Here is a 14,349-nt window from a genome sequence, read left to right on the forward strand (position 1 = left end):
TCGGCTATAAATTCTCAAAATTCAACAAAAGTTCAAATATTTATTTTTGGTAGAGCTTTTAAGTGTTAATTTTGGATAAAGCAAACAAGTCTTTATTTTTAGCTCGACATATGATTTTATAATAAACGATTATACCGAAAAATCTAATAGAAATTGTTTAAGCACTCTCTTAATACTGCTTTCAACATTCATTGATAAATGAATAGCGTAAAGAAAAAATTTGTTTTCAATTATTTTACATAAACGATGTTCGTTTTATTGAAATTGATAGCGTAATGAATTAGGAAGTAAAAATGATTAAAAATTTGAAGTGAAAGTGATAAAAGGTCATTCGCCTTGATCGATAGTCAGAGGCGAGCTGTCAGTCAATTCTAGGGTGAAGAATATTATAATTTACGGTTTGTATTTTGGGAAATCAAAGTTGTGTGCTACTCGAGCAGCCTCGTCCGAACGTATATAAGATATGCGAATGGAAACTGATTACTGTACGGAAATAACAGCATCCGTTTAAAACTGTTGATTGAATTAGAAGTTTGTTTAATAAAATTTCAAGCTCCAATATGTGCCTGATTTAAAGATATATTTCAGCGTAACTTTCTCTGTTCGTTATATAGAATTTAGTTATTTCAATTAAGTGTAACGAGTTAGGTAGTGCGTTAAAAAGTAATTTGCATATATATCAGTTTTCATAAAGTTTCTTCAAAACTTGTACCACCGAGTGCTTTGAATAGAGAGAGTCGTGCAAGAAGCAAAAGCATCCTTCTGATTTTTTTCCACAGTTCACTGTCACTGCTCAAAATAGCCCTTTCTTAATGTCGCGGACTATGTTGCACGTGCTAAACTTTTCTTTTTACCTTTCCTCATTCTTCTTCTTCATTTTTTCCTTCCCACCGTTCTTCTAACACCCTCCCCCCTCCTATTTATTTTTCTCTCTATACAGTACTTCCCAATGAGCTGGCAGATCATCCATTCTGCATGTTTTTAAAAACAAATCTACATCGGCACGTAATAATAGTACTACAATCGAAACCATTTTTAAGCCCTTTTATAAAATATGATTGCAACAACAAATATATTTTAATGCCTGGAGACTGGTAATAAGCGCAATTTAGTCACGTATTAACCATTATATTAATGAAATTATAAGTTTTACGAATAACGCACCAAAATACTTTAAGTTTTACATGAAAAAAAAAATATACTCAAACATATAAAATATAATTAAGTTGTTGGTATAGAGAAAACTGAAAAAAATCTTACCTTCGTACATCTGCGCGTATTGAGGGAATCCGGCTGCTCGAAGCCATTTGCACGCCTCTTGGGCTTCAATCTCTGCAAACAGAGATAAAAAATCATGTTTCAGGAAGAGATCGATCAATAACAAAATGAAACGATGCTTTATGGCGGGCAGCAAAGATGGGAGTGAGCAGAAAAAGTAGTATCTGTTGAAATTGTTAAAGTCTGGCATAATAAGTAGTAGCAGGGGTAGCGAGGACTGAATGGGTAGGTGGACGGGGAGGGGGAGGGGGGATGGAAAGGGTACATACTGAAATCAGAAAAAGTGGTTGGCATGTCGAAATGCCTGTCTGCTTTTGTTTTGCACAGCGTGCAACAGAGGCCAGCGAGGCAACAGGACTGACGACGAGAGACGACGACGCGTTACGTGAAAAACTTGCGAGCGTTTCAGCCAATGCAACTGTGAACGTATACCGCCGCTTATTCCTCGCGCAGCTCAAACGCTGCACGATGCTTTAGCTTCTAAGAACACGCACGAATCTCCCAACCGGTACAAACTAAAAGTCTATACTTTCTTTCATTCAGCAGCAGCAGCAGCAGCGAGAAAAGAACAAGAATTTGTCGAGGCTCACGTGCGTTTCAGAATGGACGACCATGCAGCCAGGGATAATAACATTCTTTTTGCCATTGGAGAAAAAAATTCATTACTATTTCAAGCGTTTAATTAATTACAGTTACTCGATTCATTAGGCCTCTCACTCGAAGTCCAATGAGGAACTGCATAACTCAATTCTATTTAGGCTCTCACGTTTAACACGTTACACTAATTTTCTGATTCGTGCTTTCTTCAAAGCTCGACCTACTTTCGTTCCTGACGTCAAACATTCGCAGGCCTACAGCATCCATAAATATCGATCGTCATTTGACATTATTATTGCAAATATTCTTAGCGCCCTTCGATCGACGAGTCCTTCAATGTTCATTCGCTGGTGTATGTTTTATGTTGGTATATACATGTGTAACTCTCTCTGTATGGTATATATAGTAGCTTAAATCATGAATTCTTTGAATGGTGATAAGTAAAAATATCTATCTATGGTTATTTTAATTCGTTGGTCAAACGGCAAAACAAGATTTTTTGGTTAATATCCTTTTAGCTACAAGCTAAAAGATAGTACAGGATTCTTATTCTTAAAATTATTCATATAATAATTGGTTTGGTTTTAGTTAACAGAACACCTTGTATACAATATTTATTATTGTCATTAGATTATCGTATATGCATACATAGAAATAAACAAGTATAGGTATAAAGACTTCCGCTCACGCTATTTGCAGCTTCACATTTATCTCTACAGGCAAGCAATTCAGAATATGCATATGTCTTTCAGATTAAATTCACCCATTTCTATTCGTCTTTTTGTTTTTAACTCAAATCATTCTCCATCATTTTTTTTTACTTCTTCACTTACTTAACCTATTAATTTCTGGCATTGAATATATATGGAGATTATAATAGAGAATGAAACCAATCGCCAATTACTGCATTTTAACAGCTAGATAGGAGTATCCACGCTCGGATGATATTCAGTAGGTATATATTCATACTGTCGTTCCAGTTATTACACAAATCATACAAAAAGAGTATTGAGGCAATTAAAAAGATAAGAATAATTAAAATGTGAAAAAACATTTGATCGAGGGAAGATTGTATTTAAATATTTTGGAAGATGTCTAAGAATATTATTTTTTACCAAGTTGTACATAAATTCTTTATTCAAAGAAAACGTAAGGCTTATACGAGTGAGATATATTTTTATAATGTATTATTTTACAAATACTTTATTAAAATAACAAATTTATAATAAGAATAAGAAAGATTAGTTATATTAATTTTACATAGTAACTAAATATGTATTTTATCAGAGCGTCTGTATTTAATATAGAAACATGTTTATTTTCTATAAATTTATATCGATTGTTAAACAAAATGAAATAAAAAATGTATAAATAGAGAGATAGATAGAAGCCACTTATATGGCTTACCTAGGATGAAAGGTGCTTGAAAGAGTAATTTATAGTTAAATGCAAATTTATTTAGCATGTTGATATGTGGAAAAAAGAATTTTATACGATAACTGTACAAGAAGATGCAATAAAGTTGCAGTGGTTTGTACGACGGCGGAATTTTCTACTAGGAGAATTGTGGAATAAAGAAAGAAATGGAGAAAGGAATCGCCCCCGCCCTACCCCCTAGATTCCCTGAGCGACTTGTAACAAGATAAAATATTCGTATCAAGGAGAAAAGACTGAGAAGGAGTCAAAGTAGTGCGCGAAAATAAAGTTGTGATCGAATTTTTTCCCCTTTGTACTTGTACTTTCTTGCTTTAATATTAAGATAGTGTTTGATTCGATGACTTAAGGTAGGAAAATTTAACTTTTGAGTAAGGTAAGTTGATTGATAGAAATTGTGGTGATCAAATTTGTGATTCTGTCATAAAAAAGTCATAAAAAAAGAAGAGGGAAGAAAAGAGTAAAGATCAAAGAAAAGAAACGAGAGAAGGAAGGAATAGAATAAAAAGAGGAACTGGCAAACAATGAAGGAGAAAGGCAAGATGGATCGTGAGTGTTCGAAGAGTGAACAGCTTTTGCTTGGTGCGCGCTGTTCGCCTTCCCGGTGTCAAGTTTACTCACGATTAAATATCTTAACGTACACATATACCCGAGATATACCTATTCGACCTCAATTAAATAATAAACTATCGATCCCTGTAATGCAGACTTCCGATTAAACAGTCTCTTTTCCAATTATATAGATTCTTTACTTAAATCGAAACTAAATGATACCTGTAATCCCAATGCTTATTTCTCTTTCTTTTTACTGAAATTTAATTACGTTCAATAATTGATAATTTATATTTTATTAAACGAAACTATTAATTTAATGTAATATAACGTGTGCGTTTTCCATACCTTATTATTCTACGAATTTTTCGCTTTCTTTTTTTTTATATAAAGTTTTATTTGTTTACTTTACTTAGTTTTTTATGTAAACTATTTTTGGGAAAACAATTTTCAGCATTGTTTGGATAGATATTCTATTTATAGTCTTGGAAAATAGGTTTGATTGGCATATGCTAATTAAAAGAACAACGATAAGTTTGCAAAGAAGTTCTCTAATCTCCTAGCGGGATCTAAAAAAAAATACATCAGGATGGTCGGCAACGTAAATAGAAAAACCGGTTTTATAAGTTCAAAATTTTGATACGCATGTCAGACAAATAGCTCCTCACCTTGGCCTTAGGCTTCTTAACCTTCTTCAACTCTTTATGATAGATCACAAACTTAATCCTGCTGTAGTATGAGGAAGTAGAAATGAATACATTGTTTATTTTTAATATTATTATTTACAATAATAAATGTACTCCTTTATATAATTTAGATCAGTTTCATTTAAAATTCTTTAACTTATCGTTTAAAAACCCATATTATACGTGAGTAGTTTCACATGTAAAAACTAAATGATTAGTTGCCAAGGAAAGTAGATTTCGTGATTTTTATTTTCGAGGTACTTTTACGTATAATAAAATATGCCCTTTGAACAGGATGAGAGGAAAGGGTGGGAGGAGGAGTAGGACATTAAAGCAAAATTGAATGAAAATGAATATTTGATCCAACTGCTAAGTAGAATAAGTAATGGCTGTTCTTGAAAAGGGAATAAGAATAGATATTAAGGAGCACGATATATTGTAATATCCTGAATCGCGCAATCAGTTGTATTGTTTGAATTACAAGCGGTATAACGTTGTCGCAACATAAGCAATGATTTATCTACTAACAGAGTTGCAGTTTCTTTTGCAATGTTTAGCATTTCTATTGTCCTTACATGACATCGTAAACGTTTTTCCACTTATATTAGCACCGGTCCTTTGCCACTTTAAAATCTATTAAAAACGATAATACATCCTACCGTGAAACAGGATTAAACTCGTTCTAAATTCCCAATGAAATATAGTCAGCTTGGATTTATTTTAATAGTGTGTGTTTGGTTAATAACAATTACTCGTTGATGTTAAATGAAACCAAAAGGGAGGGTTTGGAGTGTGATCTTTGGTGAAATTGTTGATTTATCCTTGAACAGACGCTATACATTTGCGCTTTCCTTGGAAATTTCCTTCGGCGTTCACCAGACAATTATTCAAGCTATTGTAAGATATTGCGATAAAGGAGAGCTCTTGACACTTTCACCATTGTCCCGAACAATTATACAGTCTCTCCTCCTCTCTGTCTCTTACTCTTTCCCCCTCTCTTTCTACTGCCAGCACTATTTATTACTGCACTGTGATTTTATTTTCATTTCTCTATCACGGAGGAAAAAGTCCAAAATGCAAACAGCGATCACGATATGAAAATGAAAATATGCTATTGTTCGCTTTTGGTTTATAGTACTGGTACAGCTATATTCAACCTATTATTACATATATTTTCAAACTGAAAATAAAAGCTGTTTCATTATCTATTTTATGATCAATTGTCAATTTTATTTTTTGTTCTTTCAATTTTTGATAGTTTGATTGGAAAAAATTAGAATCATATTCTGGAAAATAAATAATAGAATATAGCTGTGAAGATAATTGTTTAAAAAAACATTCTCAGCAAGCATGTTTTTAAAATATCAATTTAATTGAAGTTGTATAAAGAAAGACAATGGGGGTTCGTGTTGAATTTTTACGGCAGGTTCATAATTTTCAAAAAAGTACAATAGTTAAATTCTTGTTAAGTGTTCTGATCATAATGCATAATCGCTGCATTTTATCCTCAGTGAGAACAATTTTTATAAGAATTAAGTAGAACACATTATTCGATCGGATTTAAAACGAATTTTTAATTAGAAAAAAAGTAATTACTCTAAGTTTATAACATAACTTTATCTGTTATAATAAAAGGGAGAAAACGATTTACTTAAAGAGTACTTGCCTTGAGAGATCAGCTTTATATAGTATATTCCGAATTAAAACAACAGCATATAAGAATAATGAAAAAATCAAATCATAGATAATGATTATTCTCTCATACCGTTTATACGAGTTAAGTATTTTTAAGCGTAAAAACGAATCTGATAAAAATAAACTGTTAAAGAGGAGGCATTCGTTCAGCTTGATAAATTTATATGAAATTAGAAGTTGTAACCTGGCTTCTATCTACTATATATACTCTCGCTTCCACCCCTCATCATCTACAGGGTGTCCCAGAAATATCAAACAGATTTTCACCTAGCTGTACCCCCTTTAAAAAATGGTCCATAATGCCATATAAACAAATAAACACGCGTGTTTATAATTTAAAACTTACGCGCGATAATAATAAAAATTGCGTTCAATGTTTGTCGTTGCAGGAACGTCGAGGAAGCATCAAACGAAAACTTTTCGTTGCTTCTGGGACACCCTCTATACGTTCTAATGTAAGCTTTGCACACTCGCCGTTCAAAATCAGCTGTTGCGCGCAAGAAACGTTTTCACTCCGCACTTCCATACCCTTATTTTATACTTCTTCCGTGTAGGCGTGTCCGTAAATGAACGACAAAGTGTGCGCTCGCGCCCTCGCGATTCAAGATGTTAGCCAAGCTGCAATTTAGTGTCCGTAGTTGTGCGCGCGTGTACCTCGGTGATTTACGAGAAGACTTAATGATATTTCGACTCTTCTTCGCTTGCTTCTCGTTCTTTGATAATATACCTATACTTATCTATATTATAAATATGAAATCTAGCTTACTTTCCAACTTTACACGATTACACCCCCTTCCACTCATGACTATTAATTAAATAAAATGCCCGAAGAAGCTGTGAGATGGTTATTAGTCTCTGGCGATAAAAACGATTAAAAATGCAGTAATTAGTAAAAATCGAAGAGATTTGATATTTATATAGGTTATTTGTCAATCTATAATTGAGTATAAAAAGAATGCCATGAGGCGAACGACGGATAAGCTGGCTGCAAGGTGATTTAATTAAACGCAATAAAGCCGTGTTAATGCAAATCCGATTTGGTGTATTGTGTGTATACTGCTAATAGTGTAGTTCATTAACGAACTAACTTTGGCATGTTCTAAGTTGACTTGAATTGACCATTCGTCCATTGCGTGTATACGCATATTCAAATGAGCTAAGTAGGCATTTACGATACGTGCGTGTAATGTACCAACGAAGCAATAAACTTATCTATTCAACTTCGATATACGTTACCACGCACACGAACAATATACTGCTATAGGGTCATACTGCTAACTCGCTTAATGCTATTTCGTTAAATTCTGAGAAAATCGTAGGAAAAAATAAAGAAAATTTAATGACAAAACAGCAAGTGTGTAAGAATATATATGAGCTTCACTGTTTTGCTCGGAGGTCAGGTAGACTTAAAGCAGCTGTTTCCGGATCTCCCATGCTGGGTGGTCCAAAATTCTGTCTGTGCTATTAATCATCATAGTTACGTGTCACGTCTTTTCATCATTACAATATATTATAATCCTCATTTTGAAAAAGTCTTACGCTAGGGTAACATCGACAACATTACCGACGAGATTCCTTTGCTTAATTTGAATACTAATTAATATCTGTGCAAATTGAAAAGCATCTTGCTTTTTCTCTAAATTTAGTTTCTTATCCAGTCTCCCTAAGTGTACCAAATGCCAGAACGTAGCAATTGAAAACCAGCGAAAAAATCATCTTCCTTCAGGGAACATTTTTAGCTCTTACAAGATAAATATTAAAATGCGAATTAATCAGAGGAAAAATTGTATTAAATTTGATTATCAACACACAACAGAGGCCCAGAATACTCCAAAGATATTTACGCTTTAACTGTTGTTCTTAAAGTGTTGTGAGTGATTTTCTAAATATTATTTTTATCGAATATCGTTATAAAAGATAAATTACAATCAAATAAAACTACTAACCTATATTGACAAACTTTTGTACGATAAAATATTTAGAAATATAAGATTTTATCTGTCAATTTTCATGTATAGTACGTTTTATAGAATAAAAAATGCAGATACGTAAAGTAATCAAAAAATTTTGCACATATGCAATGAACAAGAAATTAATAAAGACGTAAAAAATTAATCAATTATTTCTTGATAAATTTATACGTCGGGTATGGTGCTGGTGCTCGATCTAAACGTAGAACTTAAGAATCGTCTATATCGAGAGTTGGATGCGGCGCAAATCCCTTTGATGTTTGTTAAAAACCCAGACCTCTTCAGAGCGTATGTGTCGAATGTACGATAAATCCTTGTGTGCGTTGTGAAGTTTACATTTGCACGAATTTTCACGCACGTTCCAAAATTTACGCAGTTGATCGTATTCGATGCATATTTCCACAAGTGTGGACGTGGCTTAAAATCATGAATGTTTGAAAAAGAAATTAGGCATTAATGGGTGTGTATAATAGAATGTAAAATATTTTGAGGGGTATAGAAAGCAGAAGAAAAAAGGTAAAGAGGAGAGTGGAATGAATGGAAAGGTGCACCGAAGGAGGTTTGCATAGCATAGTGATGGTAATAACGGCTCGTGGGAAGGTAAATGCATTCGTTAAAAGAAGAAAAGGATATGCCATGAGCCAGGGGCTATAAGTTATAGGTGTAGAATCCTCGCGTTAGTTTAAATGGAAAGAACAGAAAGCACGTCTTTAAAGTCTCAGTAATAGACGACCAAACCATGTAACTAGCTTACATTAAAGGATAGAGCACTTATCCCTGTCTGTATAGCTAGAAACCTTTCCTCTTCTCCATTAGAAATAAATAATGAAAGTTTATTCGCATTATACTTCAAATTAAATATTTCAGACTATAGTCTTGCAATTATTATAGGATTTATATTATGTAGGAGAATTTTCGGTATGAAATGTTGTAAGAGGAGAGTCACCTAAAAAGTTGCTCATTTTTTAAATATATGCAAAATAAATTTATTGCTGTATAAATAGTGTCTACATCAAATACTTTTAATTGGTTTTATAGCTGATTTGGCGGAAGTCACGAGTGATTAGAATCATTTTTATCGTTAAAACTTCTCTAAGTGAAATCTGTGTAAAATTTACTTATCACGCTAGACTTTCTAAGACTCTATTGATATAATTTATTCTTCGGAGCACTTTATCCTAAATTTAAATTTTTGCAGACATCACTTGTTTGAATAGATTTTACCAAATTTAATCAAATTCTCTGAATAAATTCTACAAACTTCGTTATTGAAATATATTACCATAGAAAATAAAAATTTCTACATAAATGAATGGTCTCTCTTTAACTTTCTTTAAGATTTCATATTATGCAACTATATACTGGCTAATAATACTTTACTTTTTATAACTTTGTTAGTACTTTGTATACCATCGAATAAGTTGAGTCGAGTAAAAAAATCCTTGGTTAAATCTCAAAATGTATAAAGAGGATAAGGAGGGGGTGGAAGTGGCTGTAAAGGGACTCGTTGCACAGAAAGAAGTTGGAAATGGTTGTTGAAGGAAATCAAGATTGGAAGCCAAAAGAACAAAGAGATTACTCGGTGGAGGCGTAAACCAAGCCGATATTCTAATGTAATGGGCTAGGCGTACATTGAACTTTCACGGATGCTATATCCTTTCCTGGCTCGCGCATATCCTCTCAAAATGGATTTGCATTCGCTCAAAATCAGTATGTCATGTCGCAAGATTCCATTGTCTGCGATAAACTCTATGTCCCGTGGATTCAAAAAAGATTGAAAAAGTAAAATACACACACAAGGAGTTGCTAGATATAATCCAACTGTCCATGGAAAAGTACACCTACGAGAATAAGCAAATACTAGACCCTTGAAAGAACCGAAGAAACAATTTATTAATGTTATCCGAATAATTTGTTAATGAAGCGGTATCATAAATCGTTGATGGGGTTAAGAAGTAAGAAAAGAGATATAAAAGATAAGCAATATGGTTATTGTGGGCGACAAAAAATAATTCAATGCGCACGAGAGGATAAAGGATCTTGAGAAAATTTGATAAAGAAAATAAACAAAACAGAATGAAAGAAGATGGTATGGGTATATCGGCAGTAAACTTGGCATATGAAGAACGCGAAGGTTGGCTTTTTCTAATAATGGCGCCAGTTCAGTACGAGTAGGTATATTTTCTCAACAATGCATCAAGCTCGACCATTTATAAACGACGCTTCTTACTATTAACGTCCCATCTATTTTAGACCTTATTTATCCTCGAAAGAGCTGTACAAGCACCTTGTTCAGGATCGCGTAAATTATTTGGTCAACGATAATTCGCTTCAAATCGAACGCTAAGCGCCACTCGAGTTTAACTTTATGCCTCCATTATTTTTCTTACACCAGAAAAACATACATTATCACAATGAAACACGATGCATGTACATTTTCTAAATAACTCTGCTTCTCCTATTTTTACGCATGCATACGTGTGTCTGTATAAAAACGTCTATGCTTGTGTATGCTTGAATTATTTAACATTTTTAATGACAATCAATTTGTATTTTCTAGATTAATTTTTTTATTGTTTTTGGGTGATTATTATCATTATTTACTAAATCCTAATAGCTCATCGAGCTCTCAACTTTCCTTATAGGAAAGTAGGTAACGAATGATGTTACGACGACCGTGCTTAAAAATTCATTAAAAATTAAATCTTATCATCGTAAACTAATCTCAGTTAGCTTTTCCTATAACACACAACTATACGATCCTTAACAAGAAACTTGTTATAAGAACATTACGTGTGTTTTGCTATTCCTTTGATAAATGCTAATTCATGTTTTTGTAATGGATTGTAAAGGAATTTTCTATTGGTTTATATTTGATAGTTCTAATAATAAACACAACTTACTACATAATTAATAAAGTTTTATAACTAAAATAAGAATTAAATTTAATGTTTTTTCTCTGTTAATCGTAAATTCTCTCGAGTCTCAATCAATTTATATAAATTCTCATAATTTCCAAGAATATTGACGAAGCAACCAACTATACATTAGTTATTCTTTGTAGGTATTAAATTGAAAATGATTGAAGAATCTTATATAGAACTGTAGAAATACTGTAGAAACTGTAAAAGAACTCTGTATTTTTATGAGTTCTATTAAACTTAACGAGCTGTTGAATTACCAAGATAATATTTCTCAAGTTGAATAGATACTATTCTTGTGAATTATTATTAAATTATCCGAATAACAATAACCTTCCCGCTTAATAAGTAGGCATTATGTCAATTCATAAAAAGAATGAAACAGATTTTAATTTATGGGTCTATTATGCGAATGAAATATTTATAATAATTAATATATTATTAGCGTTCTATTTATGTAGTCTTAATTTGTATTACTATTTACATGCATGAATGTAATTTTCAGTGAGTATTAGGCTTTGATTAAATACCTAAATCCACCTATTACATTTAAGTCTGTCTATTAGCAGGTGGAAGTCTTTAGTTTAGTCAGAATAATTCAAGGGGATCTATTACCCCCTGTGGCGAGAGAGGCGTTGGGTTGTGACGTAACAAATCATTCGTAGCGTGAGTGCGTCTTTGACTGAAAGCAAATACGTACATGCTTAAGAATATTTAGGATCATCTCTCAATGCACAACCTTTAACCTAAGTAGTTGAATGAAAGGAAGCTTTTAATTAAATATTTAGAAAGAAAAACAGTAGTGTTCGATAAATAATCAATCATTAATACTGCTGATAGAATCACTGACCATTTAAATATTTAGATGGATTAGGTTCGCATGATTTTCAATCTTGGAAAACAAATGTGCTGCATGCATCAATTCGTAAAAAAACGTATTATTTTACTATTAAAATGTATAGCCCTAAGAAATTTATTTTGTCATAACTTTTATATCAGTAAATGACGAATTAAAGTTTAATAGAAAGGAATTAGTAATGCGTGTAAATTGGCGTGAGCTGTAAAAAGCGTTTAGATGATCATTAATCATATATTTCGCAAAAACATATAAAGAAAAATAATTACGAGAAGAAGGGTGATTTGGAAAAAAGAGGGAGGGAAAAACAATAACAGAAAAAGAGTAAGAGAAAAGATTACTCGATAATCTAAGTTCCGAAAAGGTTTATTCGCAAGGAATTTCTCTTCTTAGAATCGCCAGCGAAAATGCTTGAATTAGAAGGGGATGATAAAAACTTAATAGGTTTGGGAAAATTCGGGTCAGAAAGAGACTCGTATACTAATGTTTCTCTCAATTATCCTGATTGGGCGAGGGTAGTTCGAACATTCATCGAGAACAGAAATATACTGGTCTTGCTCCATTTCGATTTTGATCCATTTTCGAGATATTTAGCAATTGCTCATTAATCTCCTTAATGGAAAAGCTTATTACCAAAATGTTGTATTTGCAATGTCTTATCTATATATTCAACTAGTGATAAACATTTCATATTTTTTTATAATATATCATACTCTTCAGAAAAAGATTTACTTGGAGTATAATCAAGTCTATTGATTAATTTTTATTTTCAACATCACAGATATTTAAAGTATAAATTTATAAAATTATGCACATTCTGTTTGAAACGTTTTTGAAATAGTTTCTCAATTGTAGTTTATTTCACTGTATTGCATTCTGGAATATTTGTCTCTGCTCTTCATATAGATTGACACCAAAAAAAGGGTAAAAAGTTCAGCCAAAATGAACAAACCCGCTATTATATTTCCTTTGCTCGAAAATTTACTGCATAAATTTTTCGATACATGTGGTAATCTAACATGTATCGATGTAACATAAATGCAGGTGGGTGAAAACAATACGACCAAGAGACGGTACTGTCTTAACGGCATAGTACAATGTTGGAAATTGAATCGTCCTCTTTGTGCTGCAGTTCAGTGTAGAATACAAATTTGGCAGAGAAAGTACGGAATGAAGTTAGCTGAAAGGTCGACGAATCAATTCCCGACTATTGCCGAGTGCAATCGACGGATTTTGTTCGGCGTGAAACACGATGCTTTTTATAACAGGAGCACGTGAAATACTTGTTCCAAGTTTTCTAAGGTCGAAAACTACACGTATCAAAGTTGAATAATGCAAGGCAGCAACACTGTCGTATCTTTTCAGCCCGCAAAACAGGGACGAAAGTGGCTTTTCATCCCGTAAAATGTTTCCTAAGGGACGGAAGTAAAGAAAAACTCGACTGCGCATGCGCGGGTAAGATTGGCACGAAGATGTAGCAATTTTTAGCACGGAAAACTGCGGTGAGAATACTAATTATTTACGTGCACGTGTTATAAAAATTAAATTTAAAAAGGGTGTGAAGTGACTCACACCAACACAGATAATATATACATATTTTTATAAGGCGGTGCAGCACAGTAGTTTTTCGACGAGGCGGTTCACAGGAAACCACCGCGTATCGCGCGTTTCTCTTCCTCGTAGATTTGCTGCTCCAATTTTTTGATCCATTTAACAATCTGCCACGCATCGATGGAAGCTTAAATGGAGGTGAGTAAAAACAATACAATCAAGCGACACGTTGGTATCTTGATGGAAATTAATTTAAAAAAGACGCCGAGTCACTACTATTTTTACTCGAAATGTGCTCCAATTTTTCGATCCATTTTACGATCTCTCACGCATCGACGGAAACTTAAGTGGAGATGAGTGAAAAGAGTACAATCAAGCAACACGTTTGTTTCTTGATTTACACAACAAATCAGTACTATTTTTACTTCAAAATTTTTGTTACAATTTTTCAATGCATTTTTATTAAAAACAGGTAATTCTAAACTGCTTTGTTAATAGTATTAAAATATAGCATAAGCTTGTTTCTTGTCAATTTTATTTGGCATCCAAGTATAAGCATTGCATTGATGTAATAACAAACCACAGAATATCAGAGGCGCTATTAAAATTCTTGCTTTTCAACATTTTTCACCCTTTCCTCTCTCTCCTCAGATCCTTCATATATTTCAACTATCTCTCGTTCTCTCCTTTTGCTTTGCTATACTATAAAAACGTTCCCTTAACGACGCACCTTTTCAAACCTCACTCGTCGCTACGAGCACACTATCGCATTTTACCATTTTTTTTTATTTTGCATACCATTTTGTTTA

The 14,349-nt window shown here is 33.0% G+C and overlaps 1 protein-coding gene across 1 annotated transcript in view; it reads right to left on the minus strand.

Annotated features, from left to right (window-relative positions):
• cv-c (crossveinless c) overlaps positions 1–14,349 on the minus strand; it is a 124,707-nt gene that overhangs the window by 18,979 nt on the left and 91,379 nt on the right. The window contains exon 9 of the mRNA XM_066735919.1: positions 1,261–1,332. Within this exon, the coding sequence (XP_066592016.1) occupies positions 1,261–1,332 (72 nt within the window). The remainder of the gene's footprint in view (positions 1–1,260; positions 1,333–14,349) is intronic.

Source organism: Prorops nasuta, unplaced genomic scaffold (assembly GCF_024137725.1).
Source record: "Prorops nasuta isolate Cenicafe-Biocafe unplaced genomic scaffold, Cenicafe_Pnas_1.2 PNAS00015, whole genome shotgun sequence".
Classification (NCBI taxonomy): Eukaryota; Metazoa; Arthropoda; class Insecta; order Hymenoptera; family Bethylidae; genus Prorops; species Prorops nasuta.